Consider the following 22,846-nt stretch of genomic DNA (forward strand, 5'->3'; position numbering starts at 1 on the left):
CGGCTAAGAGGGGATCTTATTGAAACATATAAGATGATTAGAGGTTTAGATAGGGTGGATAGTGATAGCCTTTTTCCTCTGATGGAGAAATCCAGCACGAGGGGGCATGGCTTTAAATTGAGGGGGGGTAGTTATAGAACCGATGTCAGGGGTAGGTTCTTTACCCAGAGGGTGGTGAGGGATTGGAATGCCCTGCCAGCATCAGTAGTAAATGCGCCTAGTTTGGGGGCGTTTAAGAGATCCGTAGATAGGTTCATGGACGAAAAGAAATTGGTTTAGGTTGGAGGGTCACAGTTTTTTTTTTAACTGGTCGGTGCAACATCGTGGGCCGAAGGGCCTGTTCTGCGCTGTAATGTTCTAACTCTAACCTCCTCCAGCCTTCAGAGAATGCTGCATTTTGCCTACTCTGGCTTCTGATTCCGATTTCTCGCGCCCTCCATCACTGGCAGTCGTGTCTTCAAACAATTAGATTCCAATCTCAAGAATTCTCCCCAAATCTCTCTACTGTAAAGTCCACTGCTTTGACCAAAATGTTTGACACCTCTAAAATATCACCTTTGTTTGGCTTAGCACCCAACTTTGTCCAACTCAAACATTTTGAGACATCATTTCAGTTAAAAGCACTATATAAAATGTATGTCGTTTTACCGTTATTGCATACTGGGAGAAAATTGAGCAAGGGGACTCTGAAGTACAAAGTCTGATTCCTGTTGTCACAAATGTGAAGAAGCAATTAAAACATTATTGAAGGATGTGGGAGAGGGGGGAGATTGAGAGGGAGGAGCAGGGAAAAGATTAGGAAGAAGTTTCAATTATATAGGGTATTTCATGATCTCTCAGTTTTACAGTCAATGAAGTACTTTTTGAAGTGCTGCAATGGAGGAAACATAGCAGCCAATTTGCACATAGCACACTCCCACAAAGAGCAATGTGATAACAACAAGATCATTTGCTTCTGAGATGTTGATTGAGAGATAAATATTGGCCCAAAATGCTGTGGCTAACTCCCCTGTACTTCTTCAAAATAGTGCCATGGAAAGGGCAGTTTAACATTAATGCGAAAGGCTGCACCTTCGACAAGGCAGCTCTGCCTCATTACAGTTCTGGATTATCAGCCTGGATTTGTGTTCAATGCTCTGGAGTGGCACTTGATCCCATTACTTTCTAACTCTGACAAGAGTCCTGTCAACCAAATGACGGCTGACAACTAATGAGAGGCCAAATGGTCTAAGCTCTTCCTTATTATTTTCTCAGTTATGTCTAAAGAAAACTATAGAGTTGTGAAATGTTAATTACACAAAAGGTATAAATGCAAATGAAAATATGAGATATTGTTTTCTCATCATTTTATTTAAACCTAAAATGTAGGTTTGCCTGGATGAAATACTTAAAAAGTTAAAGATTTTATCAATGGCTTTCCCAGTAAAAAAGGTAATTGAAGCAATAGAACTAAAGACCAAAATGAAAAGGCAGTAGAAGTCTTTTGAATAGTTTTAAGGCAGAGACAGAAACATTCTTGATAAGCAAAGGGATGAAAGGTTATCGGGGGTAGATGGGAATGTGAAATTTGAGATTATCTGTTGCCCCAGAAGTGCGAGCACTTGTAAACTTTCAGCAATTTTGTAATCTTGTATGTTTTTGATTTGATTTATTATTGTCACATGTATTAACAGAGTGAAAAGTATTGTTTCTTGCACGCTATACAGACAAAATATACCACTCTCAGAAGGAAATGAGAGGGTGAGAATGTAGTGTTATAATCATAGCTAGGGTGTAGAGAAAGATCAACTTAATGCAAGGTAAGTCCATTCAAAAGTCTGACAGCAGCAGGGAAGAAGCTGTTCTTGAGTCGGTTGGTACGAGACCTTAGACTTTTGTATCTTTTTCCCGAAGGAAGAAGGTGGAAGAGGGAATGTCCAGGGTGCCTGGGGTCCTTAATTATGCTGGCTGCTTTGCCAGGGCATTGGGAAGTGTAGACAGAGTCAATGGATGGGAGGCTGGTTTGCGTGATGGATTCGGCTACATTCACGACGTTTTGTAGTTCCTAGTGGTCTTGGGAAGAGCAGGAGCCATACCAAGCTGTGATACAACCAGAAAGAATGCTCTCTATGGTGCATCCGTAGAATTTGGAGAGTCGTAGCTGACATGCCAAATTTCCTTAGTCTTTTGGTAAAGTAGAGGCATTGGTGGGCTTTCTTAACTATAGTGTCGGCATGGAGGGACCAGGACAGGTTGTTGGTGATCTGGACACCTAAAATCTTGAAGCTCTCGTCCCTTTCTACTTCGTACCCGTTGATGTAGACAGGGGCATTTTCTCCTTTCCACTTTCTGAAGTCGTATTCAGTGCTTTGGATATTCACTAGTGTTTTATTCAGCACGAGTGAATATCCAAAATTTGCCAGAGATTAATTTTATTATTGTAGCAACACATTGAACCACATCCTGGCATGTGTTGTGTATTGAAAGTTGGAATCCAAGTTTAGATGGAATTCATAACATGAGCTTTGTTTACTCTTTAGCTTTAGAACAAAGCAGCAAATGTCTACTATTGCAGATTTTAAAAAACTGAACACAAAATATACTTTAATCCTTGCAACATTAATTGCAGATCATCAGTTTAAAATTGCATTTATAAAGAAATTATTTACTAGTTATATTAGCTATAATTAAAAGTTAAGTTAAATATCGTAAACATGAGAGAACATGTAAACACCAAGTTAGATTTACACATCTGAACAGAAATTAAATATTCAATATTTAAAGCAACAAGTTGATTTTAGAATTATCCTAATTTTGCTTCGGACTGAAAATTAATATTTCAGATCTCTGTAGTCTTCCCAAGTCAATTCAGCAATTACACTTCAGCAGGAAGACCGTGTATCTAACGAGAGGCAGTATTTCAGATTGGTTCTGAAGTAATTCAACACCAAGTGATCACTGAAAAGTGTGTCAAGGCAATAAGAGATTTTCTGTCCTGCCCCATAAATGGGAGGGTCCTTTTGGGCAATTAAGTATTTATTCAGTCATCGAATCAGAATTTTCTCAGGAGCCTCAGAAAATTTGGCATGTCTGCTACAACTCTCCAACTTTTATAGATGCACCAGAGAAAGCATCCTTCCCAGATGTATTACAGCTTGGTACAGCTCCTGCTCTGACCAAGGCCACAAGAAACTACAAAGGGTTGTGAATACAAACCAGCCTCCTATCCATCCACTCTGTCCACACTTCCCACTGTCTTGGAAAAGCAGCCAGCATAATCAAGGACCTCACATACCCTGGACATTCTCTCTTCCACCTTCTACCGTTGGGAAAAAGATACAAAAGTCTGAGATCACGTACCAACCGACTCAAGAACAGTTTCCTCCCGGCTGCCAGACTTTTGAATGGGCCTACCATATATTAATCTAATCTTTCCCTACACCCTAGCTATGACTAACACAATATTCTCCACCCTCTCCTTCTCCCCTATGTACTCTATGAAGGGTAGGTTTTGTCTGTATAGCACGCAAGAAGCAATGCTTTTTACTATATCCCAATACATGTGACAATAATAAATCAAATCAGAAATAACACAAATGGAAATCTTTTAGTCCTCTGGCTTGTCTCAATGCAGGCTGTTGAATGGAGCCACCTAATCTAATTCTATTCCCTGTCCTTTAACTGCATCATTGAGAAAACTAAAATTGTGCGAATTCCAGAAAGATAGAAAAGTTAAAAAGTTACACTGAACACCTCATAATCAATCCTTTAGCCAAGAGAAGTTTGACTTACCTAAAGCTTTGGCTTTCTTCTTTTCTGGAGCTTTTTTCTGATCCTTGTTGTTTGGAACATCTCCATTCTCTTTCACATCTTCTACTCGAGCCTCAGCCTTCACAACCTTTTCAATCTCTTCATTCATACCTCCACATTCAATCTCCCGCACACCATTCCTCAGAGGCTCAGTGTTAACGCATTTCTCCGCTTCTTCCATTTCAGGAGATTCCTCAGGCTGCACAACAGAACAATGCTCAGCCAGGTTGCAGCAATATGTGTTCAGTATATCTTCAAGCTGTCTACTAAGCTCATCTGAGACATCAGCTGTTGAAGATTCAGGCTGGAGGGTATCCAAGCCATCTCCAGCAGGAGTTTCTTGACCAACTAATGATCCCTCGCAGCCATCTCCTGCAGTTGTTCCATTCAGTACATCTTCACTGTTACTTACATTATCATGGCTTTGAGCAAGCCCATTCTGATCACCAGACTTTTTGCAGGTTTGATAATTGGCTTCAGGTCCAGCAGCAACAACACTGAGACAGTCCTCTCTACCAGCAGGGTCTGCCCTCTCTGCTGCTACACCATCAACCACTGGTGTCTCATGACCATCAGCAGATGGACTGAACTTACTTTCAGAATCTTGATTCTTCATAGTTTACTGAATAAAAACCTGCACAGAAACAAAAGGAAAGGAATTACCTGGTAGAATGCAATACTTATTAAAATTACAACTAAAGTCAAATATTCCAGCCAACCAATAATAACACTTACAAAGAACAATACAGCACAGGAACAGGCCCTTCGGCCCTCCAAGCCCGCGCCGCTCCCTGGTCCAAACTAGACCATTCTTTTGTATCCCTCCATTCCCACTCCGTTCATATGGCTATCTAGATAAGTCTTAAACGTTCCCAGTGTGTCCGCCTCCACCAGCTTGCCCGGCAGCGCATTCCAGGCCCCCACCACCCTCTGTGTAAAATACGTCCTTCTGATATCAGTGTTAAACCTCCCCCCCCCTCACCTTGAACCGATGACCCCTCGTGAACGTCACCACCGACCTGGGAAAAAGCTTCCCACCGTTCACCCTATCTATGCCTTTCATAACTTTATATACCTCTATTAGGTCACCCCTCATCCTCCGTCTTTCCAGTGAGAACAACCCCAGTTTACCCAATCTCTCCTCATAATTAAGCCCTTCCATACCAGGCAACATCCTGGTAAACCTCCTCTGCACTCTCTCTAAAGCCTCCACGTCCTTTTGGTAGTGTGGCGACCAGAACTGGGCCCAGTATTCCAAATGTGGCCGAACCAATGTTCTATACAACTGCAACATCAGACCCCAACTTTTATACTCAATGCCCCGTCCTATAGAGGCAAGCATGCCATATGCCTTATTCACTACCTTCTCCACCCGTGACGTCACCTTCAAGGATCTGTGGACTTGCACACCCAGGTCCCTCTGCGTATCTACACCCTTTATGGTTCTGCCATTTATCATATAGCTCCCCCCTACATTAGTTCTACCAAAATGCATCACTTCGCATTTATCTGGATTGAACTCCATCTGCCATTTCTTTGCCCAAATTTCCAGCCTATCTGTATCCTTCTGTAGCCTCTGACAATGTTATAGAACATAGAACAGTACAGCACAGACAACCACGATGTTGTGCCGAGCTTTATCTGAAACCAAGATCAAGCTATCCCACTCCCTATCATCCTGGTGTGCTCCATGTGCCTATCCAATAACCACTTAAATGTTCCTAAAGTGTCTGACTCCACGATCACTGCAGGCCGTCCATTCCACACCCCAACCACTCTCTGCGTAAAGAACCTACCTCTCATATGCTTCCTATATCTCCCACCACAAACCCTATAGTTATGCCCCCTTGTAATAGCTCCATCCACCCGAGGAAATAGTCTTTGAACATTCACTCTATCTATCCCCTTCATCATTTTATAAACCTCTATTAAGTCTCCCCTCAGCCTCCTCCGCTCCAGAGAGAACAGCCCTAGCTCCCTCAACCTTTCCTCATAAGACCTACCCTCCAAACCAGGCAGCATCCTGGTAAATCTCCTCTGCACTCTTTCCAGCGCTTCCACATCCTTCTTATAGTGAGGTGACCAGAACTGCACACAATATTCCAAATGTGGTCTCACCAAGGTCCTGTACAGTTGCAGCATAACCCCACGGCTCTTAAACTCCAACCCCCTGTTAATAAAAGCTAACACACTATAGGCCTTCTTCACAGCTCTATCCACTTGAGTGGCAACCTTTAGAGATCTGTGGATATGGACCCCAAGATCTCTCTGTTCCTCCACACTCTTCAGAACCCTACCTTTGACCCTGTAATCCACATTTAAATTAGTCCTACCAAAATGAATCACCTCACATTTGTCAGGGTAAAACTCCATTTGCCATTTTTCAGCCCAGCTTTGCATCCTATCTATGTCTCTTTGCAGCCGACAACAGCCCTCCACCTCATCCACTACTCCACCAATCTTGGTGTCATCAGCAAATTTACTGATCCACCCTTCAGCCCCCTCCTCTAAGTCATTAATAAAAATCACAAAGAGCAGAGGACCAAGCACTGATCCCTGTGGCACTCCACTAGCAAACTGCCTCCAATCCGAAAATTTTCCATCCACCACCACCCTCTGTCTTCGATCAGACAGCCAGTCACCTATCCAATCTGGCCAACTTTCCCTCTATCCCACACCCCCTCACTTTCATCATAAGCTGACCATGGGGGACCTTATCAAACGCCTTACTAAAATCCATGTATATGACATCAACTGCCCTACCTTCATCAACACACTTAGTTACCACCTCAAAAAATTCAATCAAATTTGTGAGACACGACTTGCCCTTCACGAATCAGTGCTGACTATCCCGGATTAATCCGCATCTTTCTAAATGGTCGTAAAGCCCATCCCCAAGGACCTTTTCCATCAATTTACCGAAGAAAGACTAACCGGTCTATAATTACCAGGGCCATTTCTATTCCCTTTCTTAAACAGAGGAACAACATTCGCCATTCTCCAGTCCTCTGGCACCATCCCCGTGGACAGTGAGGACCCAAAGATCAAAGCCAAAGGCTCTGCAATCTCATCCCTTGCCTCCCAAAGAATCCTAGGATATATTTCATCCACCCATCTAGCCACCTCCCCTTTTATCCCATGAGATCCAATCTTTTGCACCAACCTACCATGAGGGACTTTGTCAAACGCTTTACTAAAGTCCATATAGACGACATCCACGGCCCTTCCTTCGTCAACCATTCTAGTCACTTCTTCAAAAAACTCCACCAGGTTAGTGAGGCATGACCTCCCTCTCACAAAACCATGCTGACTATCGTTAATGAGTTTATTCCTTTCTAAATGCGCATACATCCTATCTCTAAGAATCTTCTCCAACAACTTCCCTACCACGGATGTCAAGCTCACCAGCCTATAATTTCCCAGGTTATCCTTCCTACCCTTCTTAAATAACGGGACCACATTAGCTATCCTCCAATCCTCTGGGACCTCACCTGTGTCCAGTGACGAGACACTTCAAAAGTAACTGTTTCAAGATTGGAACAATTAATTCCAAAGTTACTCTGCATTAAGTAAATTCTGTACTTGCAAAATTTGATAGAACTTGCTGCCTACGAGAGTGATAGAAGCAAATATGATCAATGATTTCAAAAGGAAACTACATGGACACTTGAGGAAAAGACGACTGCTGGGCTACAGGTATATGGTAACAGAATGGGTGTAAGGGATGTGAGCAAGCTCGCTGTCGTTTTTTCAAAACCTACACTTATGGATGTGATGTACATGGACTTCCAAACTTTGAGAAGTTAAAATACAGAAGATTAGAAAATATTACAAGATGTGGAGCTAGGGGAAAGGTAGCAAAATGGATTGAAATTGATTAATAGGGGATCTCTCAGAAGGGTGGCAGCCCATGGGATCTATTAGAACAAAGAACAAAGAAAGTTACAGCACAGGAACAGGCTCTTCAGCCATCCAAACCTGCACCGACCATGCTGCCCGACTGAACTAAAATCCCCTCCCTTCCGGGGACCATATTCCTCTATGCCCATCCTATTCATGCATTTGTCAAGACGCCTCTTAAAAGTCTGCTTCCACTACCTCCCCCGGCAACGGGTTCCAGACACCCACCACCCTGTGTAAAAAATCTGCCTCGTACATGGTTGGTAAACTGATGGAGAAGATCCTGAGGGACAGGATATATGAGCATTGAGAGAGGTTTAGTATGCTCAAGAATACTCAGCATGGCTTTGTCAAGGGCAGATCGTGCCTTACAAGTCTGGTGGAGTTATTCGAAAATGTGACTAAACACATTGACGAAGGGAAGGCGGTAGATGTGGTTTATATGGATTTTAGCAAGGCGTTCGATAAGGTCCCCCATGCAAGGCTTCTAGAAAAAGCGAGAGGGCATGGGATCCAAGGGGCTGCCCAGAGGAGGCAGAGAGTGGGTATAGATGGGTCTTTTTCTAAATGGAGGTCGGTCACCAGTGGTGTGCCCCAGGGATCTGTTCTGGGACCCTTGCTGTTTGTCATTTTCATAAATGACCTGGACGAGGAAGCGGAGGGATGGGTTGGTAAGTTTGCCGACGGCACGAAGGTTGGTGGGGTTGTGGATAGTCTGGAGGGATGTCAGAAGTTACAGAGGGACATGGATAGGATGCAAGACTGGGCGGACAAGTGGCAGATGGACTTCAACCCAGATAAATGCGTCGTGGTCCATTTTGGTAGGTCAAATGGGATGAAGGAGTACAATATAAAGGGAAAGACTCTTAGTACTGTAGAGGATCAGAACGACCTTGGGGTCCGGCTCCATAGGACTCTGAAATCGGCTCCGCAGGTGGAGGAGGTGGTTCAGAAGGCGTATGGTGTGCTGGCCTTTATCAATCAAGGGATTAAGTTTAGGAGTCCAGGGATAATGATGCAGCTATACAAGACCCTCGTCAGACCCCACTTGGAGTACTGTGCTCAGTTTTGGTCGCCTCACTCTCGGAAGGAGGTGGAAAAGATTGAAAGGGTGCAGAGGAGATTTACAACGATGTTGCCTGGATTGAGTGGCATGCCTTATGAGGATAGGCTGAGGGAGCTCGGTCTTTTCTCCTTGGAGAGACGAAGGATGGGAGGAGACCTAATAGAGGTGTATAAGATGTTGAGAGGCATAGATCAGGTGGACTCTCAGAGGCTTTTTCCCAGGGTGGAAATGTCTGCTACGAGAGGACACAGGTTTAGGGTGCTGGGGGGTAGGTACAGGGGAGATGTTAGGGGTAAGTTTTTCACACAGAGGGCGGTGGGCGAGTGGAATTGGCTGCCGTCAGTGGTGGTGGAGGCGAACTCAATAGGGTCTTTTAAGAGACTCCTGGATGAGTACATGGAGCGTAATAGGGTGGAGGGTTATAGGTAGGTCCAGAAGGTAGGGATGTGTTCAGCACAACTTGTGGGCCGAAGGGCCTGTTTGTGCTGTAGTTTTTCTATGTTTCTACATCTCCTTTAAACCTTGCCCCTCGCACCGTAAACCTATGTCCCCTAGTAACTGACTCTTCCACCCTGGGAAAAAGCTCCTGACTATCCATTCTGTCCATGCCTCTCATTATCTTGTAGACTTCTATCAGGTCGCCCCTCAACCTCCGTCGTTCCAGAGAGAACAAACCAAGTTTCTCCGACCTCTCTTCATAGCTAATGCCCTCCAAACCAGGCAACATCCTGGTAAATCTTTTCTGTACCCTCTCCAAAGCATCCACATCCTTCTGATAGTATGGTGACCAAAATTGAACATTACATTCCAAGTACGGCCTAAGGTTCTATAAAGCTGCAACATGACTTGCCAATTTTTAAACTCAATGCCCTGGCCGATGAAGGCAAGCATGCTGTATGCCTTCTTGACTACCTTCTCCACCTGCATTGCCACTTTCAGTGACCTGTGTACCTGTACACCCGGATCCCTTTGCCTATCAATATTCCTAAGGGTTCTGCCATTTACTGTATATTTTCTATCTGTATTAGACCTTCCAAAATGCATTACCTCACATTTGTCCAGACTAAACTCCATTTGCCATCTCTCCGCCCAATCTCCAACTGATCCATATCCTGCTGTATCCTTTGATGTTCCTCATCGCTATCCGCAAATCCACCAACCTTTGTGTCGTCCGCAAACTTACTAATCAAACCAGTTACATTTTCCTCCAATTCATTTATATATATTACAAACAGCAACGGTCCCAGCACTGATCCCTGAGGAACGCCACTTGTCACAGCCCTCCATTCAGAAACGCACCCTTCCACTGCTACCCTGTCTTCTTTGACCGAGCCAGTTTTGCATCCACCTTGCCATCTCACCTCTGATCCCTCTTACTCTGCACAAGTACTTGAATACAAAGCTAGAAATATTAGTGGCCAAATTTGCAGACTAAAGTAAAATAAGAATCAAAGCAAGAAATCCCAAGTACCAAAGAAAGTTGCCAATGGACATTGGTAAAATGGTGGATAGGGAAATTTGGCAGATAGCTATCAACGTTACTAAGTGAGAGAAGGCACATTTTGGTTATATAAAGAATACATTGAAAAAAGAAAGGCTGTATTATAAGGAATAGTAAATGGACTTAAGGACCTGGTTCAAAAGACGTGAAAAATAGCACCTCAAGCAGCTCAGGTAATTAGAAACAGCCAATTAAATAATGGGCTTTATAACATAGAAAGAAAGGGCTAGATACAATGACGAAACAATACAGAATCTAACTATAACCATATTGGAAGCGTACCTTTGGGTTCTATACTACAGGAAGGGTGTTGAGGTAAGAGAGGGGGTGCTGTTATCTTGTTAGGGAGTGTTAACATTTAAAGAAGAAATCTGAACACCAATTAACTGACAGAACTATGCCAACAAAAACAAATTTTATTGTAAATAAACACATTAAAAACAATCACCACCAACTTATCACTTGAGCTTATAAAGGCCCATCGAGTCTGCACCAACACATTAGAAACACCCGAACTTCTACCTGATCCCATCTGCCAGCACTTGGCCCATACCTCTGAATGTTATGATGTGCCAAGTACTCATCCAGATACTTTTTAAAAGGGTGTGAAGCAAACCGCCTCCACCACCTTCCCAGGCAGTGCGCTCCAGACTGTCACCACCCTCTGAGTAAAAAAGTTTAACCTCACATCCCCCGTACCCTCCTGCCCCTCATCTTGAACCTATGCCCTCTTGTGACTGACTCTTCAACTAAGAAGAATAGCTGCTCCTTATTCACTTGCCCATGTCTCTCAATCTTGAGCACCTTGATCAGGTCACCCCTCAGTCTTCTCTGCTCCAAAGAAAACAACCCAAGCCTATCCAACCTCTCTTCATAACTTAAATGTTCCATCCCAGGCAGCATCCTGGTAAATCTCCTCTGCATCCCTTCCAGTGTGATCACGTCCTTCCAATAATGTGGCGACCAGAACTTCACACAGTACTCAAGCTGTGGTCTCACCAAAGTTCTATACAATTCCAACATGGTTTCCCTGCTTTTGTAATCTATGCATCGATTGATAAAGGCAAGTGTCCTATATACCTTTTTCACCACCCTAACATGCCCTTCCACTTTCAGACATCTATGGACAAACATGCCAAGATCCCTTTGTTCCACAGAATTTATTAGTGTCCTACTATTCATTGAATACTTACTTGTCAAATTATTCCTTCCAAAATGTATCACCTCACACTTTTCAGGGTTAAATTCCACCTGCCACTTATCTGCCCATTTGACTATTCCGTCTACATCTTGTAGTCCAAGACACTCCGCCTCACTGTTAACCATCCATCCAATCTTTGTGTCATTCGCAAACTTACTAATCCTACCCCCCACATAGTCATCATGTCATTTATATAAATGACACAATTAACAGGGGGCCCAACACAGATCCTTGTGGTACACCACTGGACACTGGCTTCCAGTCACTAAAGCATCCTTCAGTTATCACCCTCTGTCCCCTACAACTGAGCCAATTTTGAATCCACCTTATCAAACTAACCTGTATCCCATGCGAATTTACTTTCTTTAGGTGGAGAAGGTGGTGAAGAAGGCATATGGTATGCTTGCCTTTATAGGACGGGGTATAGAGTATAAAAGCTGGAGTCTGATGATGCAATTGTATAGAACGCTGGTTAGGCCACATTTGGAGTACTGCGTCCAGTTCTGGTCGCCGCACTACCAGAAGGACGTGAAGGCATTGGAGAGAGTGCAGAGAAGGTTTACCAGGATGTTGCCTGGTATGGAGGGTCTGCGGTTGTTCTCCTTGGAAAGACAGAGAATGAGGGGAGATCTAATAGAGGTATACAAGATTATGAAGGGTATAGATAGGGTGAACAGTGGGAAGCTTTTTCCCAGGTCGGAGGTGACGATCACGAGGGGTCACGGGCTCAAGCTGAGAGGGGCGAAGTATAACTCAGACATCAGAGGGACATTTTTTACACAGAGGGTGGTGGGGGCCTGGAATGCGCTGCCAAGTAGGGTGGTGGAGGCAGGCACGCTAACATCGTTTAAGACTTACCTGGATAGTCACATGAGCAGCCTGGGAATGGAGGGATACAAACGATTGGTCTAGTTGGACCAAGGAGCGGCACAGGCTTGGAGGGCCGAAGGGCCTGTTTCCTGTGCTGTACTGTTCTTTGTTCTTTTACAAGTCTCCCATGTGGGACCTTGACAAAGGCTTTACTGAAATCCATATAAACTACATCCACTGCACTGCCTTTGTCTCGGCCATACTAAATAGCTCCTTAGTGACAGGAGGATTAGGAGGATAAATATGTGGGGTTGTGGGGATAGCGCCTGGGTGAGATTGTTGTTGGTGTAGGCTTGATGAGCTGAATGGCTTTCTTCTGTAATGATTCAATAAGAGCGAGCCATCAGTAAAGAATGCGAAGAGTGAGAGACGAGACTTCAACAGCCCAGCCTTCAAGACCATTATCCCAACAAAACCCATCTCCAAAGTCTTTGGCCTGGGACTCAGCTCCTCCCTCTGTGGCTGGATCCTGGACTTAGAAAGAAACATAGAAACCCTACAGTACAGAAAGAGGCCATTCGGCCCATCGAGTCTGCACCAACCACAATCCCACCCAGGCCCTACCCCCATATCTCTACATACTTTACCCGCTAATGCCTCTAATCTATGCATCCCAGGACACAGAGGCAATTTTAGCATGGCCAATCAACCTAACCCGCACATCTTTGGACTGTGGGAGGAAACCGGAGTACCCGGAGGAAACCCACGCAGACACGAGGAGAATGTGCAAACTCCACACAGACAGTGACCCAAGCCAGGAATCAAACCCAGGTCCCTGGAGCTGTGAAGCAGCAGTGCTAACCACTGTGCTACCGTGCTGCCCCACGGGCCACAATCAGTAAGGATAGGTCCATGATTATCCTCAACACTGGTACCCCACAGGGCTATGTTCTCAGCCCCCTACTATACTCCTTATACACCTATGACTGTGTGGCCAAATTCCCCACCAACTCGATTTTCAAGTTTGCTGATGGCACCACTGTAGTGGGTCGGATCTCAAACAATGATGAGATGAAAAGAGATGGAGAATCTGGTGAAATGGTATGATGACAATAATCTCTCCCTCAATGTCAACAAAACGAAAGAGATAGTCATCGACTTCAGGAAGTGGAGTGGAAAACATGCTCCTGTCTACATCAACGGTGAAGAAGTGGAAATGATCGTGAGCTTCCAGTTTCAAGGTGTTCAGATCACCAACAACCTGTCCTGGTCCATTCCTCGCCGACACTATAGTAAAGAAAGCCTACCAACACCTCTACTTTCTCAGAAGACCAAGGAAATTTGGCATGTCTGCTACAACTCTCACCAAATTTTACAGATGCACCATAGAAAGCATCCTTTCCGGATGTATCACAGCTTGGTATGGCTCCTGCTCTAACCAAGACCGCAAAAAACGATGAAGGGTTGTGAACGTAGCCCAATCCATCACACAAACCAGCCTCCCATTCATTGACTCCGTCTATACTTCCTGGTACCTCGGAAAAGCAGTTGGCATAATCAAAGACCCCACTTACCTTGGACATATTCTCTTCCACTTTCTTCCATCGAGAAAAAGATACAAAAGTCTGAGAATATGTACCAGGCGACTCAAGAACTGCCTTTTTCTTCCCTGCTGCCATCAGACCTTTGAATGGACCTATCATATATTAAACTAAACTCTTCACCCTATTTGCAACTGTAACACTATATTCTGCACCCTCTCCTTTCCTTCTCCCCTATGTACTCTGTGAATAGCATGTTTTGTCTGTATAGTGTGCAAGAAACAATATTTTTCATTGTATCCCAATATGTGACAATAATAAATCAAATAAACAGCGTGGAGAAAGTGGCAAGAATTCAATGAAGAGTCCGGAGAGAGGGGCAAGATTAAAAAAGTAACATCACTGTGATGAGTTATTACACTAAGCCATGGTAGTAAGTATGCTCACCACCTGTGGAATATTCCTCGTGTGATGTGGGAAGGATGCGATCATTTTTTAAAATTGGCAAGTCATGTTGCAGCTTTATAGAATCTTAGTTAGGCCACTCTTGGAATATAGTGTTCAATTCTGGTCGCCACACTACCAGAAGAATGTGGAAGCTTTGGAGAGGGTACAGAAAAGATTTACCAGGATGTTGCCTGGTATGGAGGGCATTAGCTATGAGGAGAGATTGGAGAAAATTGGTTTGTTCTCACTGGAACGACGAAGATTGAGGGGCGACCTGATAGAAGTCTACAAGATTATGAGGGGAATGGACAGAGTGGATAGTCAGAAGCGTCAATTACTAGGGGGCATAGGTTTAAAGTGCGACGGGGCAAGGTTTAAAGGAGATGTACGAAGCAAGTTTTTTTTTTTTACAAAGAGGGTGGTGGGTGCCTGGAACTCGCTGCAGGAGGTGGTAGTGGAAGCAGATACGATAGTGACTTTTAAGGGGTGTCTTGACAAGTACATGAATAGAATGGGAATAGAGAGATATGGTCCCCAGAAGGGTAGGGGGTTTTACTTCAGACAGGCAGCATGGTCGGTGCAAGCTTGGAGGGCTGAAGGGCCTGTTCCTGTGCTGTAATTTCCTTTGTTCTTTGTGGATAGCACGTACAGTGAAGTGGTCAAACTACAGGTAAGGAGGGCAAAGGCAGAATGGGAGCAGATGACCACCACAGTGAAAGCACTAGGCAGATAGTGCAGGAGTCTCCTGAGTCCATCCCCATCTTTTCCATTTTGGATACTGTTGGGAAACGTGGTGTCTCTGGGGAATCCAGCAAGAGCCAGGTAGGTGGCAACACGAGGGGCTCAGCTGCATGGGAGGGGGCAGGCAACGGAGGGAGGAGTAAAAAGAGTTGGAGCGCAATAGTGAGAGGGAATTCTGTGATTAAGGGGAACAGATTGGTGTTTCTGTGGCAGCAGACATGACATGAAGATGGGATGTTGCCTCCCTGATGCCAGGATCAGGGATATCCCTGAGCTGCTGTTAGACATTCTGATGGGCAAGGGTGATCCATATCGGTACCAATGATGTAACTCAGAGGGATGAGGTCCTGAAAGCAGAATATAAGGAGCTAGGAAATAAATTAAAAAGGACTACAAAGGTAGTAATCTCAGAATTACTCAGTGCCACATGCTAGCGAGTGCAGCAATAAGAGGATAGATCAAATGAATCCATGCAGGAGAGATGGTGTAAGAGGAGATACTTGGATTCCTGAGGCATTCGGATCAATTCAGCAGAAGACAGGTTTGTACAACCTGGATGGGTTGCATCCCAGCAAGACCAGGGCCAATCTCCTTACAGGGATATTTGCTCCTGCTGTTGGGGAGGGTTTGAATTGTTGAAGAATGTTTAGAGTGACAGGGAGTTGGGAATCTGAGGAAGGAGACACAAACAAGAAACAAAGATAGAAATGAAAGACAAGAAAAGTAGAAAGCAAACATGGAAGGCTGGGGAAACAAAGGCTGGCAACAAATAGGACCATAGTACAAAAAACTGCAAAAATGTTAAAAAGACAAGTCTAAAGGCACTACATCTAAATGCATGGAGCATTCACAATAAGGTAGACAAAGTAACAACACAAATTGATAAACAAGGGTCTGATATGGAGACATGGCTAGAAGGTAATCAGGCTGGGAACTAAACATCTGATATTTAGACAGGACAGGCAGAAAGGGAGGTGGGACGGCGTTGTCAGTTAAGGATGGAATGAGTGCAGTGGTGAGTGGACGGTGGCTCAGAAAATCTAGATGTAGATTCAGGCTCGGTAGAGCAACATGGGGCAGACAACAGTAGTGGGAGTTGTGCATAGGTCTCTAAACAGTAGTGGCAAAGTAAGGGCTAGCATTAAACTGGAAATGTGAGATGCATATAACAAGGGTGCTAAGTAATCATGGATGACTTGAATCTACATATAGATTGGGCAAATCAAATTAGCAACAATGTCGGGCAGGGGGATTCCTGGAGTTGAGAAACCAACTAGGGAACATGGTATCCCAGATTTGATATTATGCGAAGAGGACGAGTTAATTAATAATCTTGGAGTGCAGGGCCCTTTAAAGAACCATGACCATGAAAACAGGATACTTCATTAGGATGGAAAGTGAAGAGGTCCGATCCGAAATTAGTGTCCTAAATCGAAACAAAGGAAACTACGAGTGCTTGATTTGCGAGTTGGCGAAAATATATTGGGGAACTTAATTAAAAGGCATAATGAACTAATGTATGCATTGCAACAGTTATGCATTCCTTTCTGTGCAAAAACACAACATGTGGCATAACCATGGCCAGCAAAAGAAATTAAGGATAGTTTATATATAAAGTTGTTAGAAAAAGTAGCAAGCCTGAGGATTGGGAGCAGTTCAGAATTCAGCAAAGGAGGATAAAGAGATTGATTAAGAGGGGAAAAATAGAGTACAAGAGTAAGCATGGAAGTAACATAAAAGTGGACTGCAAATGACTAAGTAAAAAGATTAGTGAAGCTATTCCAAATTGGGAGAATTTATAATGGAGAACAAGGAAGTGGCAGAATAATTAAACAATTACTTTTGTTCTGTCTTCAAGGAGGAAGACACAAATATCCTCCTAGAGATGCTAGGGAACCAAGAGTCTAGTATTACATAATCCAGGTCAGAAACACCAAGGTATTTCATGAAGTCAGCCTAGACCATAAGTTTTGCACTTTGAATTTTGCTAGGATATGATTCAAATGACCCACCATGGAGCTTTTATCAAAGTTTATCTAAGAATACAGTCAACACAAAGAAAATCAGCAATAGCTTTTACCAATTAGAAACAAGAAAAAAAACAACCATAATATTGTATAAACTTTAATAACTAAACACACTGTTCCCATACAATAAACATATACCTGCCACAGGTTTAGCCCAGAAAATAAGAATGCTCACGTGATTTTGGAACTTAGCCCTTTGAAACGGACTTCCCAGCTTTGTAACTTCCAGCAGACCTCAAGGTAGAGATAAAGCCACTGCTGGCCTCTAGCTAGCAAACCACTGCAAGAGACAGAGGCAATCCTTACCTCTCATTACTAGCTAGAGAACTATTATTACTAGGGGGCACAGGTTTAAGGTGCAAGGGGCAAGGTTTAAAAGAGATGTACGAGGCAAGTTTTTTTGAGGGCAGTGGGTGCCTGGAACTCGCTGCCGGGGGAGGCAGCGGAAGCAGATACGATAGTGACTTTTAAGAGGCGTCTTGACAAATACATGAATAGGATGGGAATAGAGGGATATGGTCCCCGGAAGGGTAGGGGGTTTTAGTTAAGTCGGGCAGCATGGTCGGTGCAGGCTTGGAGGGCCAAAGGGCCTTCCCTGTGCTGTAATTTTCTTTGTTCAAACTATCGACAGCAGAATTTTCACTCCAGGGAGAAGCTAGAAAACTTACTTCCAGTCTGCTGCCCAACCAAACAGCTTCTAACTAAAACAGCAGCCAAACTTCAAGTAAAAGAACTCGCCACCTGACCTGTCAATCATACTTCCCCCTAACAATTCAAAAAGGTCAAACTCGCTAAGCTCCAGGACATCATATGTGACCCAGGTTAAAAAGAAACAAAATCCCATTTAAACCATTCAAGCTGCAATAAAAGGACATCTAATCAGGCAGCTTGGTGCCAATAACAAAAACAAAAGGCTTGGTTACAAACTGCAGAGAACATAATATAAAAAATACATTTCTTAAAGGAACAGTAGTGTCACAAGTGAGATGGAGGAATTGAAGAAAATTACAAGAAAAACAGCGCTGACGAAGGGTCATCCAGACTCGAAACATTGGCTCTATTCTCTCCCCACAGATGCTGTCAGGCCTGCTGAGATTTTTCTATTTTTGTTTTAGATTCCAGCATCCGCAGTATTTTGCTTTTAATGAGAAAAAACAGGGTTGGAAAAATGAGTCGATAAATTCCAAAGTTCTGATAATCTACATCCCAGGGTATGAAAGAGGGCAGCCATGGAAACCATGGATGTGTTGGTTGTCACCTTTTAAAATTCTGTAGATTCTGGAACAGTGGCAACAGAACCATATAGGTTTACAGCATGGAAACAGGCCCTTCAGCCCAACTTGTTCATGCCGCCCAGTTTTTACCACTAAGCTAGTCTCAATTGCCCACACTTCGCTCATATTCCTCTATACCAATCTTACCCATGCAACTGTCTAATTGCTTTTTAAAACACAAAATTGTACCCGCCTCTACTACTGCCTCTGGCAGCTCATTCCAGACACTCACCAACCTCTGAAAAAATAATTTAGGATCTCACTCATCTCCTGTGGATCCACACACAGATGACCTTGTTGATCCTTAAGAGGCCCTACTCTCTCCCTAGTTTTTCTTTTGCTGTTTATATATTGGTAGAGCTCTTTGGATTCTCCTTTGCCTCATCCGCCAAAGCAATCTCATGTCCTCTTTTTGCCTTCCTGATTTCTCTCAACTCTACTCTGACAACTTCTATACTCTTCAAGGGAGCCACTTGACTCCAGCTGCCTATGCATATCATATGCCTCCTTCTTATTTTAGACCAAGGCCTCAATATCCCGAGTCATCCAGGGTTCTCTACTTCTACCAGCCTTGCCCTTCACTCAAAAGGGAATGTGCTTACCCTGAAGCCACTTACCAGACGTTCCTTTGCCTGCCCACAGGCTCCCCCAATTAATTTTTGGAAGTTCCTGTCTGATACCATCAAAATTGGCCTTGCCCCAATTTAGAATTTTAACTTTTGGGCCAGACCTATCATTCTCCATAGCAATCTTAAAATTAATGGAATTATGGTCACTGGTCCCAAAGTAATCTCTCACTAACACTTCTGTCACCTGCCTTTATTTCCCAAGGAGGTTAAGTTTTGCCCCCTCTCTAGTCGGGCCATCCACATACTGAATGAGAAATTCCTCCTGAACACACACAATAAATTTCTCTCCATCCAAGCCCCTAATGCTATGGCTGTGCCAGTTAATCTTGGGAAAGTTAAAGTCCCCTACTATTACCATCCTATTTTTCTTGCAGCTATATATACACAGATTGGAGGGTGGCAAATTCACCTTGCTATTTAAGGAGCAAGTGAGAAAGACGTAAAACAAGGGACTACAGACTGATAAGCTCCATCAGTAGAACATAGAACAGTACAGCACAGAACAGGCCCTTCGGCCCACGATGTTGTGCCGAGCTTTATCTGAAACCAAGATCAAGCTACCCCATTCCCTATCATCCTGGTGTGCTCCATGTGCCTATCCAATAACCGCTTAAATGTTCCTAAAGCGTCTGACTCCACTATCACTGCAGGCAGTCCATTCCACACCCCAACCACTCTCTGAGTAAGAACATAAGAACATAAGAAATAGGAGCAGGAGTAGGCCATCTAGCCTCTCGAGCCTGCCCCGCCATTCAATAAGATCATGGCTGATCTGAAGTGGATCAGTTCCACTTACCCGCCTGATCCCGATAACCCCTAATTCCCTTACCGATCAGGAATCCATCTATCCGTGATTTAAACATATACAACGAGGTAGCCTCCACCACTTCAGTGGGCAGAGAATTCCAGAGATTCACCACCCTCTGAGAGAAGAAGTTCCTCCTCAACTCTGTCCTAAACCGACCCCCCTTTATTTTGAGGCTGTGCCCTCTAGTTCTAGTTTCCTTTCTAAGTGGAAAGAATCTCTCCATCTCTACCCTAACCAGCCCCTTCATTATCTTATAGGTCTCTATGAGATCCCCCCTCAGCCTTCTAAATTCAACGAATACAAACCCAATCTGCTCAGTCTATCCTCATAGTCAACACCCCTCATCTCTGGTATCAACCTGGTGAACCTTCTCTGCACTCCCTCCAAGGCCAATATATCCTTCTGCAAATAAGGGGACCAATAAAGTGTCCCACAGGAGCAGGCTGAGAGTAAGGGAGTGTGTTCCTGCATGTGATTTATTTATTTATTTTTCAGTTAAATGTGTGTTAAAAATCGGAGGCTTTTTTTTGCAAAACAGGAAGTAGGCCCAGGACAAGCCTGGGAAGGTTTTTGGAGGGTTTAAAAGCAGGCCACACTTTTGAGCGGGCAGCGTCGGGAGTGGGCAGTGGAGTGAGTGGGAAGTAGAGTGAGAGCTAACGGGCTTTGGCTCATCAGGGCTTCGGCGTAAACAGGCAGAGGTGGGGTAGGTTTAGACAGTTTTTCCTGTGTCATCGGAAGAAAGGGGGAATTATGATTGTGAGGCCAGTTTGTTGTTCTCAGTGTCTGATGTGGGAGGTCCTGGAGTCAGCTAACCTCCCGGACGTCCATATCTGCACCAGGTGCGTCGAGCTGCAGCTCTTAAGGGACCGCGTTGGGGAACTGGAACTGCAGCTCAATGACCTTCGTCTGGTTAGGGAGAATGAAGAGGTGATAGATAGGAGTTACAGGCAGGTGGTCACACCGGGGCCACGAGAGACAGACAAGTAGGTCACGGTTAGGAAGGGGAAGGGGAAAGGTCAGGTACTAGAGAGTACCCCAGTGGCTGTGCACCTTAAAAATAAGTACTCCTGTTTAAGTACTGTTGGGGGGAGCAGCCCACCTGGGGGAAGCAACAGTGGCCGTGCCTCCGGCGCAGAGTCCGGCCCGGCAGCTCAGAAGGGGAGGGAAAGGGAGGATGAGCAAACTGACCACAGCACCAGGGTACAGGGAGCCATCCAAGTGGGGGGAGAAACAAGGAATGTAGTAGAAATTGGGGATAGTACACTTTTGGATGCTGTTGGGGGGGGACGACTTAGCAGGGGTAAGCCATGGTGTACAGGTCACTGGATCAGAGTCTGTCCTTGTTGCTCAGAAGGGAAGGGGGGAGAGGAGTAGAGGATTAGTTATTGGGGACTCCATAGTTAAAGGGACGGATAGGAGATTCTGCGGGAACGAGAGAGACTCGCGGTCGGTGTGTTGCCTCCCAGGAGCCAGAGTCCGCGATGTCTCGGATCGTGTTTTCGATATCCTTAAGGGGGAGGGGGACCAGCCCCAAGTTGCGGTTCACATAGGCACTCAAGACATAGGTAGGAAAAGGGATGGGGATGTAAGGCAGAAATTCAGGGAGTTAGGGTGGAAGCTTAGGGCTAGAACAAACAAAGTTGTTATCTCTGGTTTGTTACCCGTGCCACGTGATAGTGAGGAGAGGAATAGGGAGAGAGAGCAGTTGAACACGTGGTTACAGGGATGGTGCAGGAGGGAGGGATTCAGATACCTGGACAATTGGGGCTCTTTCTGGGGTAGGTGGAACCTCTACAAACAGGATGGTCTGCACTTGAACCGGAGGGGTACCAGTATCTTGGGGGGGAAATTTGCTAATGCTCTTCGGGAGGGTTTAAACTAATTCAGCAGGGGGGTGGGTACCTGAATTGTAGCTCCGGTGTCCAGGAGGTTGAGAGTAGTGAGGTCATGGATGAGGTTTCAGAGTTGCAGGAGTGTACTGGCAGGCAGGAAGGCGGTTTGAAGTGTGTATACTTCAACGCCAGGAGCATCCGGAATAAGGTGGGTGAGCTTGCAGCATGGGTTGGTACCTGGGATTTCGATGTTGTGGCCATCTCGGAGACATGGATAGAGTAGGGACAGGAATGGTTGTTGCAGGTTCCAGGGTTTAGATGTTTCAGTAAGTGCAGGGAAGGTGGTAAAAGAGGGGGAGGTGTGGCATTGTTAGTTAAGGACAGTATTACGGTGGCAGAAAGGACATTTGATGAGGACTCATCTACTGAGGTAGTTTGGGCTGAGGTTAGAAACAGGAAAGGAGAGGTCACCCTGTTGGGAGTTTTTTTATAGACCTCCGAAAAGTTCCAGAGATGTAGAGGAAAAGATTGCAAAGATGATTCTGGATAGGAGCGAAAGTAACAGGGTAGTTGTACTGGGGGACTTTAACTTTACAAATATTGACTGGAAAAGCTATAGTTCGAGTACATTAGAGGGGTCGGTTTTTGTCCAGTGTGTGCAGGAAGGCTTCCTGACGCAGTATGTAGATAGACCAACAAGAGGCGAGGCCACATTGGATTTGGTACTGGGTAATGAACCAGGCCAGGTGTTAGATTTGGAGGTAGGTGAGCACTTTGGTGACAGTGACTACAATTCGATTACGTTTACTTTAGCAATGGAAAAGGATAGGTATATGCCAAAGGGCAAGAGTTATAGCTGGGGGAAAGGAAATTATGATGCGATTAGGCGAGATTTAGCTGGCATAGGTTGGGGAAAGAAACTGCAGGGGATGGGCACAATTGTAATGTGGAACTTGTTCAAGGAACAGCTACTACGCGTCCTTGATAAATATGTACCTGTCAGGCAGGGAGGAAGCAGACGTGTGAGGGAACCGTGGTTTACTAAGGAGGTTGAATCTCTTGTGAAGAGGAAGGAGGAGACTTATGTTAAGATGAGATGTGAAGGCTCAGTTAGGGCGTTTGAGAGTTACAAGTTAGCCAGGAAGGACCTAAAGAAAGAGTTAAGAGCCAGGAGGGGACATGAGAAGTCTTTGGCAGGTAGGATCAAGGAAAACCCGAAAGCTTTCTATAGGTATGTCAGGAGTAAAAGAATGACTAGGGTAAGATTAGGGCCAGTCAAG

The 22,846-nt window shown here is 44.6% G+C and overlaps 1 protein-coding gene across 1 annotated transcript in view; it reads right to left on the minus strand.

The window, feature by feature from the left end:
- LOC144509456 (alpha-taxilin-like) overlaps positions 1-22,846 on the minus strand; it is a 119,783-nt gene that overhangs the window by 83,041 nt on the left and 13,896 nt on the right. Inside the window, exon 2 of the mRNA XM_078238358.1 lies at positions 3,772-4,423. Coding sequence (XP_078094484.1) covers positions 3,772-4,405 — 634 coding nt within the window. The 5' untranslated portion in view covers positions 4,406-4,423. The remainder of the gene's footprint in view (positions 1-3,771; positions 4,424-22,846) is intronic.

The sequence above is a fragment of the Mustelus asterias genome, chromosome 21 (assembly GCF_964213995.1).
Source record: "Mustelus asterias chromosome 21, sMusAst1.hap1.1, whole genome shotgun sequence".
Lineage (NCBI taxonomy): Eukaryota > Metazoa > Chordata > Chondrichthyes > Carcharhiniformes > Triakidae > Mustelus > Mustelus asterias.